Here is a 23,739-nt window from a genome sequence, read left to right as displayed (position 1 = left end):
TACCTCCTTTGCTTTCAGGTTTTGATGTGTGATTGGGCCCACTCAGGGTGGGCGGGGTTTATTGTGCCTTTTTAGGTTTCGACCTGGCGAGGGGCAAAGCCCCTCCCAGATCGAAAACTATTGTCTACAGTAGGGATGTTCGGACCGCCTCTGTTTCCAATTGGCTAGCTCCATAAATGGAGACTAGCCATTGGGAGACAGAGGCTGTCAATCGCGCTTTCTCTTGAAAACGCGATTCGGGGGCGTTTCTGGTGCTTTTTTTAAGCCCCGCCCCTTTGTCCCGGGCCGCGCTGCGATTGGCTGCCGGCCCGGGACACCCCCGTGACGTCATTCCCGGGCTGCGCTGTGATTGGCTGCCGGCCCGGGACACCCCCGTGACGTCAGCCAATCACAGCGCGGCCCGGGACCTGACTTGTTTTCTGTTTGTATCTCTTATGTAACTCATGTGATCCATAGTCCTTATGTAACGCAACTGGTACTTTTGAAAAGCGCTTTGACACCGGGTAATTTTCGCGCCATATAAAATCGCATTAAATAAAATAAATAAATAAACTTAGCTTCCCTGAGCAGCAGCGGGAAAGGGGGCGGTGACGCGTGCCGGGGCGCGTGACTGCTTCGTGCTGCCCGGCCGAGGCGAGGCCCCGCCCAGGCCCTGGATCACTTCCCTCCTCTTGAAACTGTCTGCGGGCTCCCATTAAGAGACGGTCTCTCCTCTCACCTACCGGTACCCCTCGAGTGACCCACCCCGCGGACCATGGCCTCGCTGGAGCAGGTCCGCCGCCGGCTGGAGGAGGCCGGGCAGCCGCAGCTCCTGCGCTTCTGGCCGGAGCTCGGTCGGGAGGGGCGTGCGGCGCTGCTGGCGGAGCTGTTCGCGCTGGATCCGCGGGAGCTGCGAGAGCACTGCCGGGGGGCAGCCGAGGCGGGGGCCCGCGGGGACGGGGCCCACCAGGGGACGCGGAAAATGGAGCCCCTGCCTCCCGAGCTCCTGGGCAGTGTCCGCCGCAGCGACCCCGAGTCCCTGGCGAGCTGGGAGCAGGAAGGTCAGTTCGGAGCTTCCGAGAGGGATGTACTGTACGTGCGGTCTAAGTTATCTTTGTTATGATAATACATGATGACGTGCTGCCAGACAGACTATACAAAGCTTGTGAAGTGTTTACCTCGGGACACAACCAGTGTCACTTTCTGAGGCGAATCAGAGTCTCTAATGAGGAGTGTGTAGTGACTCGTGTAAGTATTGTATTGTAATTATATAGCGCTTACTACCTCTGACGAGGCGTAGAAGCGCTTTTTCGGCGAGTAGCACGCTACTCCGGGACCCACAGAGGATTAGTGTTGAATTAGTATAGTGAAACATGCAAGTGCATTTTAAGTGGTGGATAGGTTAGTCAGTTATTTGGGATGATTGCAGAACGGTAGAGGAAGAAAAAGGTTTGTATTTATATAGCTGTTGTTGACAGTGGTGGATATTTAGTCAGTTATTTGGAGTGAGAAGTAGTACTAAATAGTTTTCGTACATCGCGAAGTATGGCACTTGAAAGTGGTTTCTAACCAGTGCAATTAGCGGAGGATATTCCTAATCAATGTCTCCACCCATGTAAGATAAAAGGATGAGTTTCAGTGAAAAGCTTAGATTTGCCGATATTGGAAACAATGTATATGTAAGTAACACTGCATTTGTCAGCGGCGAGCTTTTAGTTTATGAAGTATCCTGCTTCATCAAATACCAAGGGCCCACCCAGTGTGTTTCGAAATTACCTTGAATCTGTGTAGATTAGTTTTGATCAAGTTTTTCTTGCGCTGAATTTTCTGGGTTTTTTTTCGCCGAAAGGATAGCTGCTTAAATCTGGAGGGCGCCCATACTTATCTTTATTTTAAGGAGGGGCCCTGTCCTTCATTTTGCTCTATCGCGGCATCACTACGTGGTTTACGTTATCACTCTTTCTCCATGAATCTGGGGAGGCGGCCCTAGCTCACTCAGTACAGGATGTGCTGCTCCTATTTCAAGGGAAGTGCTGTGATTCTTTCAGCGTTTTTTACAATTGTGTGTTCATCCGAAATAATGTAGTTTATAGGAGGGATTAATACCCTTTTAACTGCCATGGAATAACAACACGGATTTGGCAGCATAAACTAATGGAAATACAGCTTTCGGGTGGAAACCTTTAAAGGAATTTTTTTTTTCTGTACTTGGCATATTTCAGTTTCCCGTGGGGGTGAAGCAAAGTTTGGTATTGCTCTTATGAAATGCCTCGTTCGAAATGCAATTTGGCGGTCTATGGAATTTTCCACGCTAGAAGCTTTTAGTCGAGGCCGTCCAGATAGACCACTACGCCATACTGGCCTGACCCACCCCCACATTTGAGGTGCTGTGTTGCAGTTACTGATACCGTCAATCTGTTAGTCTACCGAGGTTGCTCAGTGTTTTCTTTTGCACAAAACTGAGCTGCAGGTTCTGCTGGCCACAGTAATGTTTGACTACAATACAACTCTTTCAAGGCATCTAACAGAGACACTGATAGCTGATGGGAGTTCGATAACTAGTGCAGCAGGGCACGTCTTTTTAGGTTTGGCAGTAGGCAGGACCTTTTGATTCTGCCAACATTATATGTATAATATACTTGTATGGGCTTTCAGCCAGACATTTTCATTCATTGGTCTGTTACTGTGGCATTTACACGTTTCTTCTGCCCATTATAGCATAGGGCACTGTGAGCAACCGTGTAGGAAAGTGGGTTAATGTTGCATCAGAAATCTGGCAAAAAGGTGGGGGTTACTGTACTTTGTGTGTGCTGGCAATCTCCTAACCAGGCCCCAGCACCTATGTTCTTTCCCATAACTGTACCATTGTTTCCACAATTGGTACACCTCTGGGCCACTTATAATTCCCTTGTAAGTGGTGGTACCGAGTGCCTCGTGACCAGAGAGCATCCCTTAGGGCTGCAGAATGCATTGTACCACTGTAGAGAAGTAGGATCTACTTTCATGGTTAATCTCACTTTTTCCTTGATATCAGTCTAATTTTGACCTAGTCTGACTGGGATCCTGAAAATCAGGATCCCAGGCACTGCTTCCTCCTTAAATTGACCCTGATAAGTACTTATGGACATCCACAATTGGCTACTGGTGTATACCCATGTAAGTCCCTAGCATATGGTGCTATGGTACCCAGGGCATAGGTACACCAGGGGTCTCCCATGGGGTGCAGCATGTGTTGTGCCACCCTTGGAAGTCCACGCAAACTCTAACCACAGGCCTGCCATTGCACCCTGTGTGAGTTTGTGCTAGCACCACTCACAACAGATGTGCTCCCTTATAGCTGAGGTCACTACACTTAAAACCTATAAGTCACCCTTTGGCAGGCTCTTCAGTCCTGAGGGCAGGATGTTTGATTATAAGTGTGAGGGTGCCCCTTCATGAGCAGGACACCCCTACAAACACCATAATGGATTCTCAAGGCTTTGTAAGTGTGGTCAGCCATTTTAATACATATAATGGACATCAGTCATTACGATATGCCTCCCTATTTAGTGGCTGCACTGAACCCAGGCATGTTTGGATTCAAACATGTTGGAAGCATACCACAACACCGATTCCGGTGTTGGAAGTATGATTCCATGTACTAGGGGGGTCCCGTGGGGAACCCATCTGTACTCCCTGTTATAGCCTTTCAAGGTCTGACAGCAAGCTAGTGCTGATGCTGACCACAAACCCAATTTTGGCCTTCTGCTTCTGAGCCAAGCTCGAGCAGTGGAAGGTAGAAGAATAGTTTCCTGTCACAGGGAGACGTGACCACCTCCCAGACAGGACTTAGTGTATTTGCCTGGGGTGGGGGCGCTTGCCAGGGCCACCAGACTGCTTTGAAGGGCACATTAGGTGCCCTCTTGGCATACTCCAGCTTGAGCCAGTTCAGGGAGCCCTTAGCTCCAGCACGAAACTGGACAAACGACATGGAAGTATCCTCCCCTCTGTTTAGCTCCTCCTCTTGGAGGGGCCTTTGAGTTGTTCCAACCCTTCCCTTAGGGTGCATAAGGAATTACATGTGGGTGGGTTCTCAGATTCGTCGTGGGGCTTCTCCAAAAACGCTTTTCTTCATGTCTACCATTGTCGTCTATGGATGTTTCCTGCGTCTCTTTACCTCTATGCACCTGGCTTCCCTGGTGTAGGTTACCTTGTCTACGGGATATCCACGAGTGGGGTGGCTCTCCAACCTTCCAGCCTCCAAGGGAATTCTTCGGGGTTCTCTGAGAAGGGTTCTTCTAGTGAAATAAGCTGCTTAACACTCCTTCAAGATACACCTGAAGGCTACTCTCCACTTCTACCACTTTGAGAGCTTTTTATGGTTATCAAGGACTACTAAAACCACCATAAGGGTTGCCTGGATTAGTGCAAGTGCATCTCTTAAATACGTGTGCACCATATACTAAACCAGCCTCTCTAAAGGACCCCACATCTAACACATACACACTGCCATTGCAGGCTATATGTTATGGTGTGGCTAAACTAAGAGTCAACATGGCACACCTTCCTGGGTACCATGCCTACACACCACTGCCGGTGGCATAGTTAATACTGGAATCCTAACCAGGGTTCAAGTTGACATAATACATTCATCCAATTTTTAAGGCCTAACAAAAACATTCTAATGTGAGAAATATGAAAAGATATGAGAAAAAAAATCCCCACAAAAAACATTTTAATTGACGAATCAGAAGATAAAGAGAAAAAGAAAGAAACCTAAGTGTGAATGCATATAATTCATGTAAAAGGTTTTTATTAACAATAATAAATAGTTCAATCTGTAAACATATATGACAAAAAGGCGCTCAACATAATACACAAAACAAGACCTATAAACAGTGCCAGGAGTAGACAAACCAGTGGCTGAGGAAAAAGGTTTACAAAAATCTGAAGTTCTGGACAAAACTGAAACAACACAAAGCAAACAACGCGTCCTCTTCAATTTTCGGCCACATCTGTGCATCAACGGCGTTTTGACCCTAGTAAAACTAAATGGTCATCATCAGGACAAACGATAATTCTATGAGCGTTCGTACAGATTTCAATAAAACATCTAAAGACAAAAGTATATACATAGTTATCAAAGCCTTCAAGGGTTATATTACAACAGAAAATAAAGGCCAGAATCCATTTCTCTTAAGAACAAGCATTTACAATGCAACGGTTTCGCCTTTGGAAAAGTTTGAGCTATTGGCATTGTATTTATGTGTTGGTTTTGAAAACAGATAAATGGCATTGTCATTTACATTGCCAATAGCTCTAACTTTTCCAAAGGCGAAACCGTTGCTTGTTTTTATTCTGCCTTGGAGGTGGGATTTCACCTTGTGTTGTAATGACGAGTAAGAGTGGCACTAAGAGTAATAGTAGGCCATTATCTGCTCATTGTAATGTGATCGCCCTCATGGCAGTAGGATTCCACCCTCGTTATAGAGTCCAAAGGCTGACCGGTTTGATTGAGCCCTCCTTTGTTGGTGCTTTTTTATTGGTCAACCTGTTTATTTCTTATTCAAATGAGATTTTCGTAAAAACCAACATTTTTACGCCTATGATCTGCAATTTAAATTTATTGGCATCGTTTAATGCCCAAAAACATTATCACGTTCTACATAAACAACTGGATTGCAGCAAGTGCTCAATCAGTTTGAAATTTATTGCTGTTGTAATTTCCATTTACTAATCTCAGTAAAAGCAAGATCTATCCATGGATTATCACGGAAGTACTAGGCTGAAATCTTAGTTATTTTTACAAAATAAAACTACTTCTATCTGGCCATTGATGGATATTTGTTTTGGAGACTGATGCTTGCTATTAAAAATACTATGTCTAAATCTCTTACGAGATCTCTTGAATCTCTAGTATTAGCTTACTATTTGACTTTTGGCTCCTTTCTCCAGACCTACAACTTTTTTTATTCACTCTACAAGATTGAAGGTGAGCAACTGAAGACTGCAACTAACGTACAGTTCCATTTCTGTTCAAGCCATTTGCCTGGAGTTAGCCTTTTGCTTCGCTAAAACGAGAGCGTTCTCCAGTAGTTATGATTCTTTGAAGTTCAAAGAGCAAATAAAAATAACCCGCTGTCTTATTTAGCCAAAGACTCCTTTAACACTTGGATAAAAATAATACTTGGTGGAGCTGAGGGTGTGAGCTTTACCATTATCTTAACCAGTGTACACTACGGCAAGAACTATAATGAGGTGGTCATGCTAGAAGGATATGAATTGTTTGAAAATGGAAGTTACCATGATGTTTACCAGCCAAAATTGAATGTTTACATTTGCCTACATATTGCAAAGCATTCATGAAAGAAGAGTTTAGATGTATTTATGTGGTGCTTCAGTTGAAGCAATGGCCGCTAATACATGTCTTAGGAACATGGTATAATATTCAACCTGAACTTCCGGTCCTATAGATTGTGTGGTATTTAACCTAAATCTTGTTAACATATTATGGTTAACGGCCCAAAGAGATGCTTTTGTAGTATCTTCCTTTGTGGGTAGTGTCTACCATCTGGCTTTCTCGCAGACTAGAAATACTGACAATAGAATAGCATTTTAATAAATAGCTTTCTTCTTCAATCTTACTTAATTGAAAATATTTCTGGTTTGTATTTGAAACTATATATTTAATACATCTTTTGTAATTCATAAAGAGTAGGCAACCACTCCAGGACTGTTTTTTGGATGAGTGCTAAATGAGTGGGAGTAGGCAGCCTCTACATGGCTCACTTTTGGGTGTGCCTTACCTTCTTCAGATTAAGTCAGAACATAGGCACTCATTTAGAAGTGTGTGTTAATTTGGTGGCAGTAGGCATGCACTCCAGCACTTCCGTGTCAAAGCATTCAGCTGTTGTGAGATTTGCCTTCACGAGTCTGCGTTACTTTAGTTGTTCTGTAGAAGCACATAAACGTAGAGGAAACAAACACTCTGTACCTCGCTTTTAGCCTGACACCATGTTGGTATCTTTCACTCCCCACTCCATAAGGTAAAAGTGAGGGATGGTAGTGTATTGTTGACATTACATAGGTGTGACTGAAGAAATGGCATCTATTGCATAGAATTGTTTCTTCCGAGGGAGAAGGGGTTTCAGTAGAATTCACATGGAAACCATAGCTAAAATAGATATTCTAGATGTTGCAAATTAAGCCACTAACTTTGTTTCCTCTTTTTCTTTCAGCTATCGGACGCCTTTGTGAGAAATGTGAGTATTTTTCTGCAACAGGGAAGGAGGGTGTTGGAGCACATGGAACTCAATTTTGTTGCAGCAGGCTTGTGATGACTTCTACTCATGCTTAAAAACCAGCTCATCTTCTCTCTGCTTTTTTACAAGTATGGCAATACCAATGCTGTACATGCAATCTCTTTCTGAAGCATCTTTACTATTAGAGGGCAATTTGAAGCATCTCCACATGGCACTTAACAACTCGAATAAACCTATTAACAGACACAAGTCGTTCAGTTATCCAGGACTCCTTTAAAAAAATCCTTAAGTACACATTAAGTTATTAGTTTCTTTCAATGATGCACAACTTTGCACCTAGCAACATTATAACACTTCCTGTTTCCTTAACCTTACCCAGAGATATGGCAGTGCTGCATCCCTTTTAGCTTAGATAAGTTACATATCAGACAGTGTGACCCATCTCCACATGCATAGTATCTATACATATATAGTTAAATCGATTCAATCAAACGAGTTTTGTGTACAGCAGACATGCAGAACTCGCACATTTGAAGTGCTCTCATATGTGATAAAGAAGAACATGGCGGCTCAATGAATTAAAATTATTTGCCCATGATCCCATCATTTCAAACCAGTTTATGGCTAAAGCGTATTATAAATAGGTCGAGTTGATTATTTAAGTCACTAGACCTGCAGGTTTAGTAACATTTTAATGATTTATTTCGAGGCCTGCCTTAACTGCAACCTCCCTTTCCAGTCCGATTATTCACCCTTGCCTTCCACCTTAAAAGCAACGGGTCCAGTGTGTGATTTGAGAAGCAGTCCCAGAGTCTCGCGCTATTGTGTACCAGGCTGCCATCTCCAACAAGCATTGGCATCACCTACTATTCCTGTTTACCTTTCAATGTATGCAAGTAGTCACAAGTGTGCAGAGTGGTGGCCTCATTCCATGCATGTGAAATGGTACATAACTGTTTGATCTATTTGCAGGGCTGCTGGAATTATGCAATTGTGCTACAGCAGCATTTTTGCATAATTATAGATTTGCGGCATTTGCCACCTAATCCATCATCTGCCGCATATCTACAGATTTTAATAACAAAAAAATTGGTTTTATGTTCAAATGGTTCAAAGTTACTAAAAACACAGCGACGTGTTGCTGAAATGAATGCCCTATGCAAAGGTTGACTGGTCACCTTTCTGTTGCTTATTGCTATATTTGGGTGCTCAACAGGCACTAATGAGGTACATCTATAGTCCAGACTGTTAAGTGTAAAAATAAATAAAAGTTGCCTTTTTTGCCACATGAATTACTTTACCATAATTTGCCCCTACCCTGCCGCTGAATTCTAGTGGCCCTGCCTATATGCAGTGCCTGTAACAATCTGACATCATGCCATACCCCTGCATTGATTCAATTAGCACTTGCAATGGATTTCTAAAAATGTCTCTAGCTAGAGGCTACAAACATAATGTCATGTAAATATTTTTAGGTCTCGCCTGTCGATGCGCATGCGCATCGAGCAAGCGAGACTATAGGGGCTCATCGACTCTTTATCTAACTTGCAAGGAATCGTGGCGATTCCTTGCAGTGCCCGTGACTTTTAAGCTCAATGCGCATGCGCATTGAGCTTAAAAGCGCGTGCACAGCCGCCCGCATTCCTCCGACACCTTTGAAGTGAAGCTTAGCTTCACTTCAAAGGCCCGGCTTCCACGGCCGCCAGGCCACATCAAAGGCTTCCCCAGCACTGCCCCGCCCATCAATCACCCTCCCACTGCCACCCCCCTCCCTCTCCATATGGTGCGCTCTGCCTCAGGCCTCTGAGCCATCCCTACGCTCCCCGCCCACCCCCATCCTTCACACCCTTTGTCATTACTTCGGCCCCGAGCCACCCCTACGCTCCCCGCCCACCCCCATCCTTCACACCCTTCGGCACCACTTTTACATGAGAGCTAGTTGCATAGTACAAGAACACATTGCCTTCTTAAAGCCGCAGGAACATTAACTAATTCTCCCACAGTCACAGTATAGTGAGCTGACATTCTAACTTGTACCTGGCTTTCTAGCTTTTCGCTTGCAGCTCTGGGCATTACGCCACATTCTTGTTATCTCATTCATCCTCCCTGGCTGACCCACATGCATGGCCCTCCTCCTCTCTTTAGATGCCGTCATCCTCCTCGCACTTCAGTCTCCCGCCACTCAGCTCGCGCCCCCTCTATGAACGAAGATGTTTACGGGCGTCGGTCTGAAACAGGCAATTGTCTTCCAGCTCCCGTGTTCTTAAACCCGGACATAGCGCAGAGCTGTAAATAACAGAACTCAACTTTTCAGAGAATATTTTGATCAATAATGTTCGTGTTTGTCTTCAGGCCCTATTACTTGAGTCAGAATGTGGCATAACGGCAAAAGCTGCCGACTTTGGAACTGGGAAACAGGGTTCGAGTCTAGGCGTCGGCTCAACATCCTGTTGTGATTCTGGGCAAATCACTTAATCTCCGTTGCTAACAAAAATGTGTTCTTGTGTAATGCAACTTGTGCTCGTGTAAAAAGCGCTCCTATACCATCGCGTCGAGTTCATGCTATATAAAACTGCAAAAACACATGAACACTCGGAGACGCAGAGCTGTGCCAGGGCACTGACTCAACTTTTCCTATTTTTTATTTTTATTTACTTTTGCCCCTTGCCTCCATCGGATTGCTTCCACGAGCCTTCTTCCGCCAGTAGTTTGAGACTTTGTTAATCACGTCTTAGCTCGGCCTCATTATTTATCTCTCGCCTATCGCCTAATGATATTTAGTGGTAGCCCTCCGCTCCTACCTTACAATTAAACTTCAGCTACAGCCCCGTTTGTCCGCTCCTGCGGACTCCCTGCTGTGTGCCTCACTTGAAAGCGCTACTGCTGTATGTGTTAGCACATAAAAACAAGACCTGTTCTCTTTACCAGTGCTTCTTTTAATAGCCTCGTATTCTTCATTTTCCAGGGTCTGTTTGCCTTAAATTACTATAGTGTTAGAGTGGTCTAACAACCCCATCTCATGAGCCGAAATGGATAGAGCCACATGGCGGCAGGGCTTGAGAACCCTGCGCTCTGGCAACTTGACGAGCGAGGAACTGGTCAGTATTACAGAGAAATAACATTTAGAAAGGCCAGAATGCTTCTGTGGGCAGGTGTGTGGAGAAATGCCAGGGCCGGGTCATGTGCCGCTCAAACCCCACAGCATTTTATTTTTAGCTCATTCATCCTCCCTCGCCGACCCACATGGCGCTCCTCCTCTCTTTAGATGCCGTCATCGTCCTCGCACTTTAGTCTCCCGCCACTCAGCTCGCGACCCCTCCATGAACGAAGATGCTTACGGGCGTCGGTCTGAAACAGGCAATTGTCTTCCAGCTCCCGTGTTCTTAAACCCGGACATAGCGCAGAGCTGTAAATAACAGAACTCAACTTTTCAGAGAATATTTTGATCAATAATGTTCGTGTTTGTGTTCAGGCCCTATTACTTGAGTCAGAATGTGGCATAACGGCAAAAGCTGCCGACTTTGGAACTGGGAAACCGGTTCAAGTCTAGGCGTCGGCTCCCTCCTCTTTTGGACACTCGCATTCAGGGGTAGATTCAGCCGAATTTTTTCTCTCCCATTTTATTTTCATTCTTCCCCTTTTCTCTTCCTCCCATCTGCCCCCTTAACCAATTTAGCTCCCTCCTGATTTCTTTACATGCACCTGTCTTTTGTTATCTCTGCACTCAATGCAACATACACTCCAAATACCACTCAGTGCCACATAATTACACGCCACATAATTACACTACGCTCAATGCAACATACACTACAAATACCACTCAGTGCCATAGAATTACACACCACATAATTACACTGCGCTCAATGCAACATACACTTCAAATGCCACTCAGTGCCACATAATTACACACCACATAATTACACTAAACTCAATGCAACATACTCCAAATCCCACTCAGTGCCACATAATTACACACCACATAATTACACTAAACTCAATGCAACATACTCCAAATCCCACTCAGTGCCACATAATTACACGCCACATAATTACACAGCACTCAATGCAACATACACTTCAAATCCCACTCAGTACCACATAATTACATGCCACATAATTACACTACGCTCAATGCAACATACACTCCAAATACCACTCAGTGCTACAACACATATTGTGTTACAAATGTTATAGGTGTCACATTTGCGAAAGATAAAACTATTGGCATTGTAAATGATAAAGCTATTAATTTCGCTATTTTCAAAACAAGCACATAAATAAAAAATGTCATTTACAATACCAATAGCTCAAACTTTCCTAATGCGAGACCTATTGCATTGCAAATGCTTGTTTATTAAACTACCAAGGCTGACCTCTTGTTCCTTACCAATAATCCAAAGAATTGATTTGATGTTGCAGAAGGAACTTGCCCTTAAGAAATGCTTGTCTGTCATGGCCTACAGACATGTCGCGGTGCCCTCCAGCTTTCTATAGATTATCTTCTACCCTAACTGAAATGTTTTGGCCTAGTATCTTGCCACTTCCAGTTTGTAGTTTGCTCGGGTCACAACCAGTCTATCTACAGCACTTCAGCCGTTGACCAAGCAAACTTGGATTTAAATTTCACTGACATCCAGTCACCTCACTCTTAACATTACCACCTTCTACGCTGATCATTGGCTTATGTAGTGCCATCTCAGAACCTCCTCTTGGGACAAGAACATAAATTCCAGTCTGCGGTCAACACATTCCAACATACTTCTTTAAGGTGGGGCTGTACTTACAACTTTAGTGGGAACTCTGCTGTCATGTGAAGATGTGCTTTATCAACACGTGATGGCCATAAGTATCCCTTAAATGAGTTTTGACCACCCTGTAACCCCCAAGACATTTTGCATGACTTGCCAAGGACATGCCAGTGTGTTTCTCCTGTGCACTGTGATCGGCCATTCAGGCTTGCACTATTGTCTGTTCTCTCTGTGCACCGTAGAGCTTAGCATCCTCTTGCAGAGAAGCCGCTAAGCTTTTGACTTCCTTGCAGCGCTGCCTATCAGCAAACGCTTTACTTCATATATGGTGGTTCATTTTGTCTGTGCACAATTAGAGGCTCAGGCCTTTTTGACAGACCCCATCAGGGCAATCAGTCTCTTTACAAATTGCATGTAGGTAAAATGAGTTACGAGAGACTTTGAAAACAAGCATTATCTTGCAGCGAACACATGCATGTTGTCTCCCATAACATACCAAGACAGCGTGCCTTCACAACTTCATAATTGGTCTAATGTGGGCCACTTTTTCAGCTATCTGGTTCACTAATGTGGCCCAACTTTATTTTATCACTTGGCCCTATTTTTATTTTGTCTCAGTTCGATCCTGTCTGCAGGCAATCCTGCATCAAAAACGCAGGCGCAACATGACACTGAAGCAAAGCTAGGACGTACAATTCTGACACCTACTAAATACCTGTTTAGAGGAATGAACGGATACCATGCATTATTGCTATAATTTAATGCAAAATATGGTGAAATAAGAGATACAGTAAATAAAATGTAGTGCACAGCAGTGCAATAAAACCATTTAGTGAGTACAAGTAGAAGGAAAGGGCCTGGCTTGTCATGTGCAGCACTCCCTCCCCAATGCTTCATTCTGCTGATGGCTTTGCACCTTGTGTTTGTCCCTCATCTATCTGGACAGGCTTTGTTGTGTCAGTGCAGCAACGGGAATCCACCATTGCTGGGAGATGGGATACAGGCAATCGTATGAAATAATAATTCCATTTGTAAATCCAAGGCATTTTTGTGATTCTTCTGGTTTCCTGTGGTTGTCAGCTAGATTGAGCCAAACATTAGCTTACTACCTACAAAATCTTTTTATTTTGAATCCTTTTCTAGTAAAGGACACAATTTAAAAAGTGCGTAACAGGCTTCATGTTAAAATAATGAATGTTTTAAATGCTGCTATTTTTAATCTGACTTCATGTTTACCGTTAAATATGCAAAGATGCTAGGTGTATGTGTACCCTGTCATCAAACAGCAAATCGGGCAAACAGAAGCCATGTTTAACGAGGCTGTAAAGCAGCCAGCCAGACCTGGGCAGAAGGAAGCAGGCCGGCGAGTCAGGCTAGGAAAGTCAATACGGATCGACATATAGGAAAATGGGGGAGAAAAGGAAGGACTACTATAAAATATTAGGCTCTCTTTGTAGCAATATTTCCCACCAGGCATCGACTGTTGGTGTCTCCTTGGAAGCTAGCCTCATCAACATACATACTGCATGTATGGCAATTTATGGCACATTTTGTTGACCGTAAAGAGATTTAATATGAATATTAGTAGATTTAAACATCAAACCTGCTGGACATTCTATGACTGGGCACGGATGTTTCTCCAGCAGCGTTAAGTCAGTAAACCTAATTTGTTTAAATAAGTAAAAAGAAAAGTACTTACCTGATGGTGTGCAGGGAAGACACAAGAGGCAGGACGCCAGGACCAACATCCAGCGTTCCTAAACCAGGGCGCCTACAAGCCGGACTCTGAAGTGAAGAGCCAGAGCAGCTGAGGCTAAACAAACAAGCATTGGCTGTAAAAGTAAAAGCTATTGCGCATGTGTGCGTGCACGCGCATTCAGCTGCGAAAGTAAAAGTGCAGGCTGAAAGTGTTGGTGAGGAAGAGGGGGGGTGGGTTGTTGGGGCCCTGAAAGTGATGGCGCGCGCACACAACGGCAAAAGTGAAAGCAGGCTTGCGTGTGGCAAATGGCAGCTGTGCACGTCGCACGTGATTGGGCTCGTGCTAGCAAGCCTGGGTAGCATTTAAAAAAGCCCCTTACAGAATTTCTCGCAAGAGCAGCTCATGCGCGCTGACTCTAGCAAGACCTAAAAATGTCCAGCCCTGTGTACCTGTGTGATGTGTAGGTCTGTATAAAAATCTGAATATTTATTTAGTGCAATTAGACCAATAAGCAGTCGTGTAGGAGACAATATAAAGTTATTTTGTTTTTTGTGTACTTAGTACAAAGGGGCCCATTCTGAGTTGGCTGGTAACTGGCGGTGGAAATAGCAGGACTGGTGTTAACGATTCCACCTGATATCTCCACTCGAGTTATCATCCATAAAGAGTTAATGCCGATAATGGTGAACAGTATGCAGGACCTGGAATTGCCAGGTCCATTGCTGCATGGTATTTCAAATTCTGGGTTACTGTCACTGCAGATTTTCCTCTTCGTTTTCAGCAAGAGGAATATTTGTGCAAGTATGCATTCTGTCTTACCAGTTGAACCCGCACCTTTGAAACAGCATGGAATCCTGCAGGGTGTTATCTCGTGCAAAAGTACCGCCCTGCACGACTCGGAATGAGTTGCATGGAAGTTGCAAGCAGAGGTTGGTTAGGTTATGCTAGGCTTTCTACAATGACCGCATTAACCTCCTGAGCTATTTTTATGATTAATCAGGCTGGTCACCAGAAACTACACACACTCTAGCAGGTAAATTACCGTGGGGAGTTGGCCTGATGTATGATGTCTCCAGTTCTGGGGGCACCTTATATCAGTCCAAACAATCCCTTATGGTGGTGGTTGTAAGTCAACCTTATAGACAAGCTATCCTAGGGGTAGCATGGACTAAGCAGCCTTAAAGGCTTAACTTCAGAGGGCGAGTGAAGCGAGCTGTTTTACCATATGCAATCCTGTAATATCAAATGAAAGGACACCACACAAGTTATATATTATCAAAATATATGTATTTATTCTTAGAATAATCCCCACTACTCTTTATGAGCAATGAAGCACAAGCGTTTAAATAAAAGCACAGTATAACATAGACAAGTTGCACGTTTTGGATGAGGCCGGTGGCCACTCAAACCATATATCAATAAAGTGGTATAACAATCACTAATCAATCAGGGGTAAGGCCTGGGGCCTTGGGAATCGCTTGGACTACACTGGACTAACAGCAGTTAGGACGGGAGTAGCCCGCGGGATTGGGTGCAGTGCAGAAAGCACAGGCATGCACCAATGTAAAGTCAATGGTGCGTAAAAGTTATCGAGTTACAGTTTTAAGAGTCTTCCGACTGGACTAGAAGGACAAAACTTTAGGCTTAGACACTAGAGGTGTAAAACACTACAGGAGCCGCGTTCAAGAGTTACCTCACCCACAGGAAGCGAGTGCACAGGTGTGTCTGGTTTCGTCACGAAGATCTAGGGTGCCTGGAGATGAAGATGCTGCAGGCGTCCAGAAGAGAAGTGTCCGGTGTGATCCAAGGGTGGATCGAAGTTGTAGAGTACCTGAAAGCAGAGGGGACAGAGTCTGGGTCACTAGTCAGTGACCAGGAAGGAACCAGGCAATGTCGGGCGCAATCAGGTCGATGTCGTGTAGCTTCTCTCCGCTGCCACGTGGTCTCTGGGGCACCGAGGATGTCCTGGAGTGAATCACGAGCTGTCCCACGAAGGTCTCGCTGTCGGCGGTGTCGGCTTCAAGATCGGAGTCAACAGGCCTTGGCAAATGCAACTCACGCAGGATTCGAAGATGGCTTAATACTCGGACCATCAAGGTCTGAGCGGGTGCTCCTTTTCAGGGGAGCGAGGGCCAGTCTGGAGCAACCAGACAAGCTGTGTAAATTCAAGGTTTCGTCGGTACTGGGGCCAACAGGCAAGCGACCGGACCAACGCGTCAAGCAGGAAAATGCAAAAGGGCCCCACGCAGCACTCGTCGAGTGTGGAGGGGTGAGCTTCGGTACACAAGCTGCTCGGGGCTGGAGCTTCTCAGACTCCAATGCACAGCTTTGAGGGAGCCTCGGATGCTGCACGGTCAGCGCTTCGTAGTTCCTCCAAGAAGGCCGCTCCCACGCTTCAGGTCGCCTCCACGGGTCTCAGCTCTGCAGGGACTGTGGATTGGGCTGTTAGAAGGCAGACACGCTGGGTCTTGTCGATCTCTGTCGCTCGAGTTCCGGCGGGAACTGCAACAAAGCAAACGTCGAGGTGCTGGATGGTGCCTGTTTGCACAGGGTGATCACTCCTTGACCACAAGGGAGATTCTTCAGTCTTCCTCGAGGAGTGGGATGTCGAAGGGTCCAGAGTTTCGTTTCATAAGTTTTCAGTCAGGATAATCTGATGTGCATTGGCACTGCTCCCACCTATATTCCAAATCTGGGGGCTGGATTACCTGCTAGGTCCCTCCTATGGGTGGGACCCAGGAAGGGGGTGGTTACACCCCATTCCCCTTGTCCAGTTTCGCGCCAGGACTGGGTCTGGATGGCCCCAGAACCGGTTTGACTGGAATCTGCCCAGGGACACCTTGTGCGCCCAAGGCAGTGTCTAGTTTCTTTCAACGGAGGGTTGCTACAATCCACTATCTCCTGACTGGGGTGCTGTGACACCTCCCTGTGACAGGAAACCCTTTGTCCAGGCGTCCTCTGCCGAGTTTCGGTCAGCAGCAGGAGGCCAGACATGTGTCTGTGGCAGCAGCATCCATTTGGTGATGCTGGGGCTCTGGTTAGGATTAACCGCGTTTTCAGTAAGTAACATACCTTCACACTCTAAAAGGGTGGGATGCTATCCCCATTACCAGGACTGGCAAGGGGATAGTATTCCAATGTGTATGACACCAAACAGGACATGTTTTGATAAACCAAACCAGAGTTGCAATAACCGTAAGGATTATAATGCACTTAAGAGTATATGGTATGGCAGTATCACTGGAACAGCATTAAGGAATTGGTCCTCACACTGCAGACTGGCTCAGCTCATGCTAGAGCACCATCTCACATAAAACCAAGCACTCTGCCTCCAGGACTGTAAAGGCCTGCCATAGGAGTGACTTATAGGTGTCTATGTGTCCAGATATAGGTTTAGACATAGGTATACTATATCTAAGCAAGGGGTGAGTTCACCACCTTGCCCCAGCTGTGTGAACAACCAGCTGTGTCGATTTAAGTACCAGCCAGGGGTGGCAAAAGATATGCTGCAGCCCCTGGTAGGCCTTGGATGCACCTATGCCCTGAGCACCTATAGTACATGGTACAGGGGCTGACAAGGTGTCCAGTACCAAATTGGTTATGTACCTATAGTACATGGAGTCCATTTAAAGAGAGAGCAGATAGCCTGGGCCCTGATTAGCAGGATCCCAGGCCAACTAAGTCGAAAACCAGCTAAACACAAGGCAAAAAATCTGGGGTAACCATAGTCTGGTATCCACCTTCCTACAATTACCCGTTAGCTCACCAGTATTCCACCCTGATTCTTTCTCAATACACAGATCTTTTTAGCTGGTGCCTTTTCTCCCCAAGCTGTTTTGCAGTGTATTATTGTTACAAAGTCAGCACTGCGTTACTATCACATTTTGTATTTTGCCAATGTTTTTGGGGGCAAAGTTAAAAGAAATGCATAGGTTGACTGTCATTGACTCTGTAGCTCAAGCCGCCTATATAAAAATAAGTTACTTCATGAAAGGATGTGGTTTTGCGTTGCAGCTGCTTTTATTGGTGAAGTTCCCCCAGAAGGCTTTATTATTCTGTATGTGTCAATATGACATTGAAATCTTGATATATGAGCACTAGTTCCCTCCAACATAACCCGTCCGTGATGTTCAATTAATATCCTTTACTCCATTTTTGGAAACTGATCATCATTATTGACATCCACTCCAAAATTCCCTATGACCAAAGTATAATTGACAGAGCCAGTAGGTGTTTCGCAACCGCATCAATTTTTCAGGGTTATTGGATACAAAACACTTAGTTTTTGCACAGACTTTCATTATGTATTATGAACCATATCAACATATAGATGTTCGATATATTAAACCGTTATAATGAATGACAATTAAGAACATCAAAGGGAAGACAAGCTCCAATTCTCCAAAAACAAATCCAACATGATATCATTCAAATGTATGATTGGGGAATATTTCAAAATGTTAGAATAAGATATTTCCGAATAATGCTTCATAAATAAACTGCTCTTAACCTCATACTGAGATTGTTCAAAAACACAATTTTCCGGTTACTCATTAACAAATTCAAACATGCTATGCCACCTTGTTATTCAATTGATATATTTAAGCACTTTATCCCTGAAACTTTTGTTTATGGGTTTACAATTTTGATTACTACAGCGGTCCTGTAAACACTCTGATTATGTTGTTATTATTATTATTATTATTATTTAATTTTATAGAGCGCGTAGTCACCCTGAGGTATCCCAGCGCTAATAATAATAATAATAATATGAAACTTATAGTGCGCTCGGCTTACCCAGGGGCATCCCGGCGCAACAGACCACAGGAAAAAGGAAAAAAAAAAAAACTCAGCTAATCACTACCGGGGAAACAGATGGGTCTTAAGCAGCTTCCTAAATGATAGGATCTGGGGTTCTGAGCGAATCTTGAGGGGCAGAGAGTTCCAAAGAGAGGCCACCTGCACAGAAAAACGCCTGCCCCCAGACCGGGCTCTTCTTACTCTCGCTGACTGCAAGAGATGTTTTTGATCAGAGCGCAACGGACGAGGGGGTTTGTAGGGACGGGCCATATTGGCAAGAATGGGAGGGCCTTTACCATATAAAATTTTGTGAGCTGTGCAAAGCGCTTTAAATTTCACCCGCTCCTTCACGGGGATCCAGTGGAGCGCTTTAAGGGCCGGAGCAGCAGACTGCCTTCTGGGAACATCCATAAGGACTCTCGCAGCTGCATTTTGCACCTGTTGGAGGGTTTTGAAGGTAGCTTCAGGGGCACCGAGAAACAACGCATTCCCATAATCGAGCCTAGATAGAATTAGGCCACGTATCAACAGCTTCCTTGATGGAGCAGGAAGCAAAGGTAACACCTTTCGGGCTGATCTCAGCAAACCAAAGCAGACCCCTGCGGTCTTCTTGGCATGAGTCCTGAAGGACAGATCGTCTTCCAACCATATTCCCAGGGCTAACAAATCCTATCTCTTCAGTTCAATGGGACAAGGGAGAGAAGAAGAGGGAAGGGGGATAGAAGATCAGGGTTACGGATGAGCATGATCCATTGGGGAAAAAGGTGAGTCTTGAGCCGTTTCCTGAAGTGAAGGTATTGTGGTTCGAGTCGCGGGGGAGTGAGTTCCAGAGACGTGCAGTATGGACTGAAAAACGTCTTCCTCCTGTGCGGGCTTTCTTGAATCTAGGGGTAGTGATGAAGTTTTCCGTGTCCGAGCGGAGGGGTCTTGTGGATTTATAGGGTATGATGAATTTCCTGAGAACAGGGGGGCCTTGATTTTGTAGCAGTTTGTGGGCTAGGCATAGGGCCTTGAATTTGACCCGCTCCCTTATGGGAAGCCAGTGGAGAAGTTTTAGGGCAGGTTTAGCCGAAGCTCTGGCAGGGGTATTTGTGAGAATCTGGGCAGCAGTGTTCTGGATTCTCTGAAGCTTGTTAAGCGTCGCTTCGGGGGCGCCTAGGTAGATCACATTGCTATAATCAAGCCTCGAGAGTATTAGGCCTTGGATTAGCAATTTTTGGGAGTTGGAGGGCAGGAGAGGCAGGACTTTCCTCAACGATTTCAGGAGCCCGAAGCAGGTCCCGGCTACTTTCTTTGCCTGCACAGTGAACGAGAGGTCAGAATCGAGCCACATACCAAGGCTTTTTACTTCTTTTTTTGGGTCGGGGGGGGGCCCAAACAGGCTGGCCAGATGTTCGGGGAGAGTGTGAGTCCTTTCGGGCCGAGGAGCAGAACCTCAGTTTTCGTCCCGTTTAGTTTTAAGGCTGAGTTGTTCATCCAGCAGTGAACCTGCGTAAGGCAGTTAAATAAATCTGCTGATTGTTGTCTGGGGTGAGATAGTGACACCACTAGTTGTGTGTCGTCAGCATAGCTGACGACGCTCACTCCGAACGGGGTGATGACCTCCTCCAATGTGGACATATAGATATTAAATAATGTGGGGCTCAGGGAGGAGCCCTGAGGCACACCACATTGGAGGGGAGTTTCGGAGGAGCAGGCGTTCTTCTCCCAGATCTGATAGGTCCGTTGAGCCAGAAAGGATGAGAGCCAGGATAGGGCCGGGCCTTCCACACCGACTCTCTTGATGAGAAGTTGGTGGTTGACGGTATCAAAGGCCGCACTTAGGTCGAGGAGGATCACTGCCACTGATCCTCCTCCGTCCAATAGTGCTCTGGCCTCCTCTACCGCTGCCAGGAGGGCGATGTCAGTGCCCTGCCTTGGGCGAAAGCCCGTCTGGGAACTTTTTAGCTTGTTGTTGACCTCCAGGAACTGGGAGAGTTTTTTATTAACCAGTTTTTCAGCAATCTTGCTGATTCCTGGGAGTAGGGGAAATGGGCCTGTAATTGGCCAGATTTTCAGGGTCGAGGGAGGGTTTCTTTAATAGAGCTTTCACAACCGCCGTCTTCCAGCTCGGGGGTACAACTCCCTGTTGGAATGAGGCGTTGATCAGATGAGTCAGGGGGGGATAATCGTGGAAGCTACCTCCTTAAGGATCCGAAGTGGGACGGGGTCCCTGGGAGATCCGCTTTTTATGGATTTTAACGTGTTTCCTACTTCTTCGGTCGTAACTTGACCCCAAGAGGACAGACCACTAGGTGTTAGGGAGTGCGGGAGATCATTTTCCTCGCACGGATTCGCGGGGGGAATTGAATTAAGAATTTTTTGAATTTTTTCATGAAGGAAGTTAGCCAATTGTTGTACAGATAACTCTCAATTCTAATATTAACAAGTTATGATAATGTCACTGCATTCACGATATCCAATAGTGAATTTGTCCACATTTTTATTCATACCCTCACAACATCCTCTCCACAATCTCTAAAATAATTTAACTGAAGAAATGTTATTCATTTAGTTCTAGAACAGTTTTTAGGAGCCATACTGCCAGTCAACCTATTACTGTACATTTTAAAGTGTTTCTTTGTGAACAATTTCAACCCCATTATAAGAGAATCTAATTAGATTCCTGTATCATGGGTCTGGAATAATTGAGAAATTGGTCACTAAGATGCTTTAAAATTAACAATTGCAGAAGGTAATTGTTGCTGTACACAATTGGGGTGTTTATAGGGTCCCTACTGTCATTAATAATTTATAGCCATGAACAAAAGACATCTATTTTTGGGATAAAATATGAATGATGATATGGTTCATTATACCAGGATAATGAATATTTATAGGAAGAATAACAATGTTGTGTATCTAACAGCCCTGAAGAAGCGATGTTGTCGTGAAGCACCTGTTGGCTGTGCTGATTATACATTTGTCACCTGGATATTTGGAGTTGGGATCGCTGATTTACTGAACAATATCGACAAACTTCAAAATCATAGACTGGTTATGTTGAAGTAAATGAGTGTTCTTAAATCTCAAGGATTCAATTTTATATGGACGTATACATAGCACTGGTTTGGTTGTCTGTAATCTGAAAGTTGTTTCAGGCTATTATTACTGTGAACTAAATTGAGTTTTACTTAATTATTCTGTATGTTAGCAGAGTCACAGAAAGAAGGCAGGATTGCACCGGACCTCCATACAGTACTCACATGTCAACCGTTTTCGTTCATTGCAACAAAGCTTCAGACTTACCAGTTGAGCCTTGCAGGAAGCATGTGTGAAACTTCTCCGTGCATTTCTGGAGGAGTACCTTACAGTTATGATCAACACCTCCTTTCATCTTGGAATTCCCGTAGGACCCCAAACCAAAACAATTGAGCCCAGCTACTGACATTGCCTTTTAAAGAACTTTCTGACTCCTGAATGGACCATTGGGTGAAGTTGACGAGTGCTTCAGAGGATTAGGCTAGACTATTGCAACATAAAATGAAACTTCCAAAATATGTCATTGTTGGGATGCAAAAGCATTAAACTGCCTCTCTCTCTCCGTGCACCTGAATTTAACAAATTCAAACTTTAAATCTCTATGCTGACTGAGTTCTGCCTAAGGCAAGCCATGTCTGCACCCCGACCATGGCCAGCCACTATGCCTGGAAGACCCCAAAGGTGCACCTGCTAATCTGTTATACCTGAGTTACCTGAGTTTACTTAAACTACACCCCCTCCACTTTGTAATGCAACAACCTGGGGCTTCTAGAAGTGAAGGGCCCATCTCTGCTGTCGCTACGTAAAACGCTATTGCACCGTTCTAGATTTAGGTGATGGTAAAAAAAGGAACACTGAGTTACCCCCAAGTCACTTAAAGCAGCACTTATTAATGTCTGTGTTCTTATTCATCAGGTATGTTACAGAACCGTTGCATCCAGACAGTGGGTCAATGTTGCACTCTTGTGTTCACCACGGCCTCCTCCTTTGTCTGCCACATGCAGTGGCAAATGGCACAAGCCAATTGTACATTATTCTACTCTGGCATTGCTATACAGGAGTTCCACAAATGTATGTTGTAAATTAACTGTTTTACTTAAGTGTACTACTTCAATTACATTTTTTTTTTGTGTGGGTTTTTTCATATGTTTTTACTTCTTTGAGTCTTTAGGAACACTGTGTCTATTCTTTGTATCCCACACCCCCTTTTTCAGGTATATTTGTTAACCTTTTTAAAAAGGGTTGAATGTTGTAACCTGTACAATGTTTTCTTCTGTTCCTATACTGCTCCACTTGAAGTATTGTCAAATTATAACTGTTACTGGGGGACCTTCTCTTTTTTTTAAATGTATTATTTTTTTATTATAAAGTTAGCCATTTTGAAAAAAGTAATTGAAATATTGAATTGCATACTGGGAAATTCTACACTAGCCTGCCTTTTACAGTCCGCCCTCGCACCTGTCACCTTTTGCATCCCATACTCCCCATGGTTGCTTCATTGCAACATGAATCGTCTCTTAACACCAATATGATCTCATTAACATTTCTCCATGACCTAAATGTGAGTTTAGCACTTCCGCTAAATGAATTGTAACCACATGCTCATGCCTACACAAAGTCCCAAGAGACCAACTAATTAACAGTTATAGAAACAGCTACGAATATAAACTTAAATTAATTTCAAACTTTATCTGAAGGACATTGGGTATTACAACCTGGTGATAAGTGAGCAGGTCTGTACCCACAAGATGAATTTCATCCCATGAATGTTGGGCAGAACACTCCTCCCACACCATTCTGACCTCCTGTAGTTGAGCTCATACTATAGTCTTTTAAAATTATATTTTGCACCTGTAGTCCACCTAACATACCTGGGTAATCCTTGCTTTAACTTTCCCCTCATCTTTCCTTGGCATGGAGCCTGGTGTAATTCGTCCTCAACAAGATATCGATCCAGTGGTTGTAAACCTCCTGCTGTTCTAAACAGAGAAACTACCAGTGTCTAACCATAAAATGTTTTAAATGCTTGGTAAGGAAAAATGAGTGGGATTTTTTTTATCTTCCCTGCACCATTTTTTCTGCTGAATGGTCTAAAGTATTATAGTTTAATTTACAATTCTTTCCCCTTTTCTACACATTGATACTCTCTCCTCTCCTAGACCGTGCCACTTCTTGTCAAATGTTCTGCCCAAATTGTGTGCACCATGTCAAGCCAGATATTCCTTTAAATTGTATTGGTGCCTGGTATCGC

General features: G+C 44.5%; 1 protein-coding gene across 1 annotated transcript in view; it reads left to right on the top strand.

The window, feature by feature from the left end:
- PHF5A (PHD finger protein 5A) overlaps positions 1 to 23,739 on the top strand; it is a 69,830-nt gene that overhangs the window by 6,270 nt on the left and 39,821 nt on the right. Inside the window, exon 2 of the mRNA XM_078683128.1 lies at positions 7,197 to 7,220. Coding sequence (XP_078539254.1) covers positions 7,197 to 7,220 — 24 coding nt within the window. The remainder of the gene's footprint in view (positions 1 to 7,196; positions 7,221 to 23,739) is intronic.

The sequence above is a fragment of the Lissotriton helveticus genome, chromosome 1_1 (genome assembly GCF_964261635.1).
Source record: "Lissotriton helveticus chromosome 1_1, aLisHel1.1, whole genome shotgun sequence".
Lineage (NCBI taxonomy): Eukaryota > Metazoa > Chordata > Amphibia > Caudata > Salamandridae > Lissotriton > Lissotriton helveticus.
This window is presented reverse-complemented; position numbering and strand designations above follow the sequence as displayed.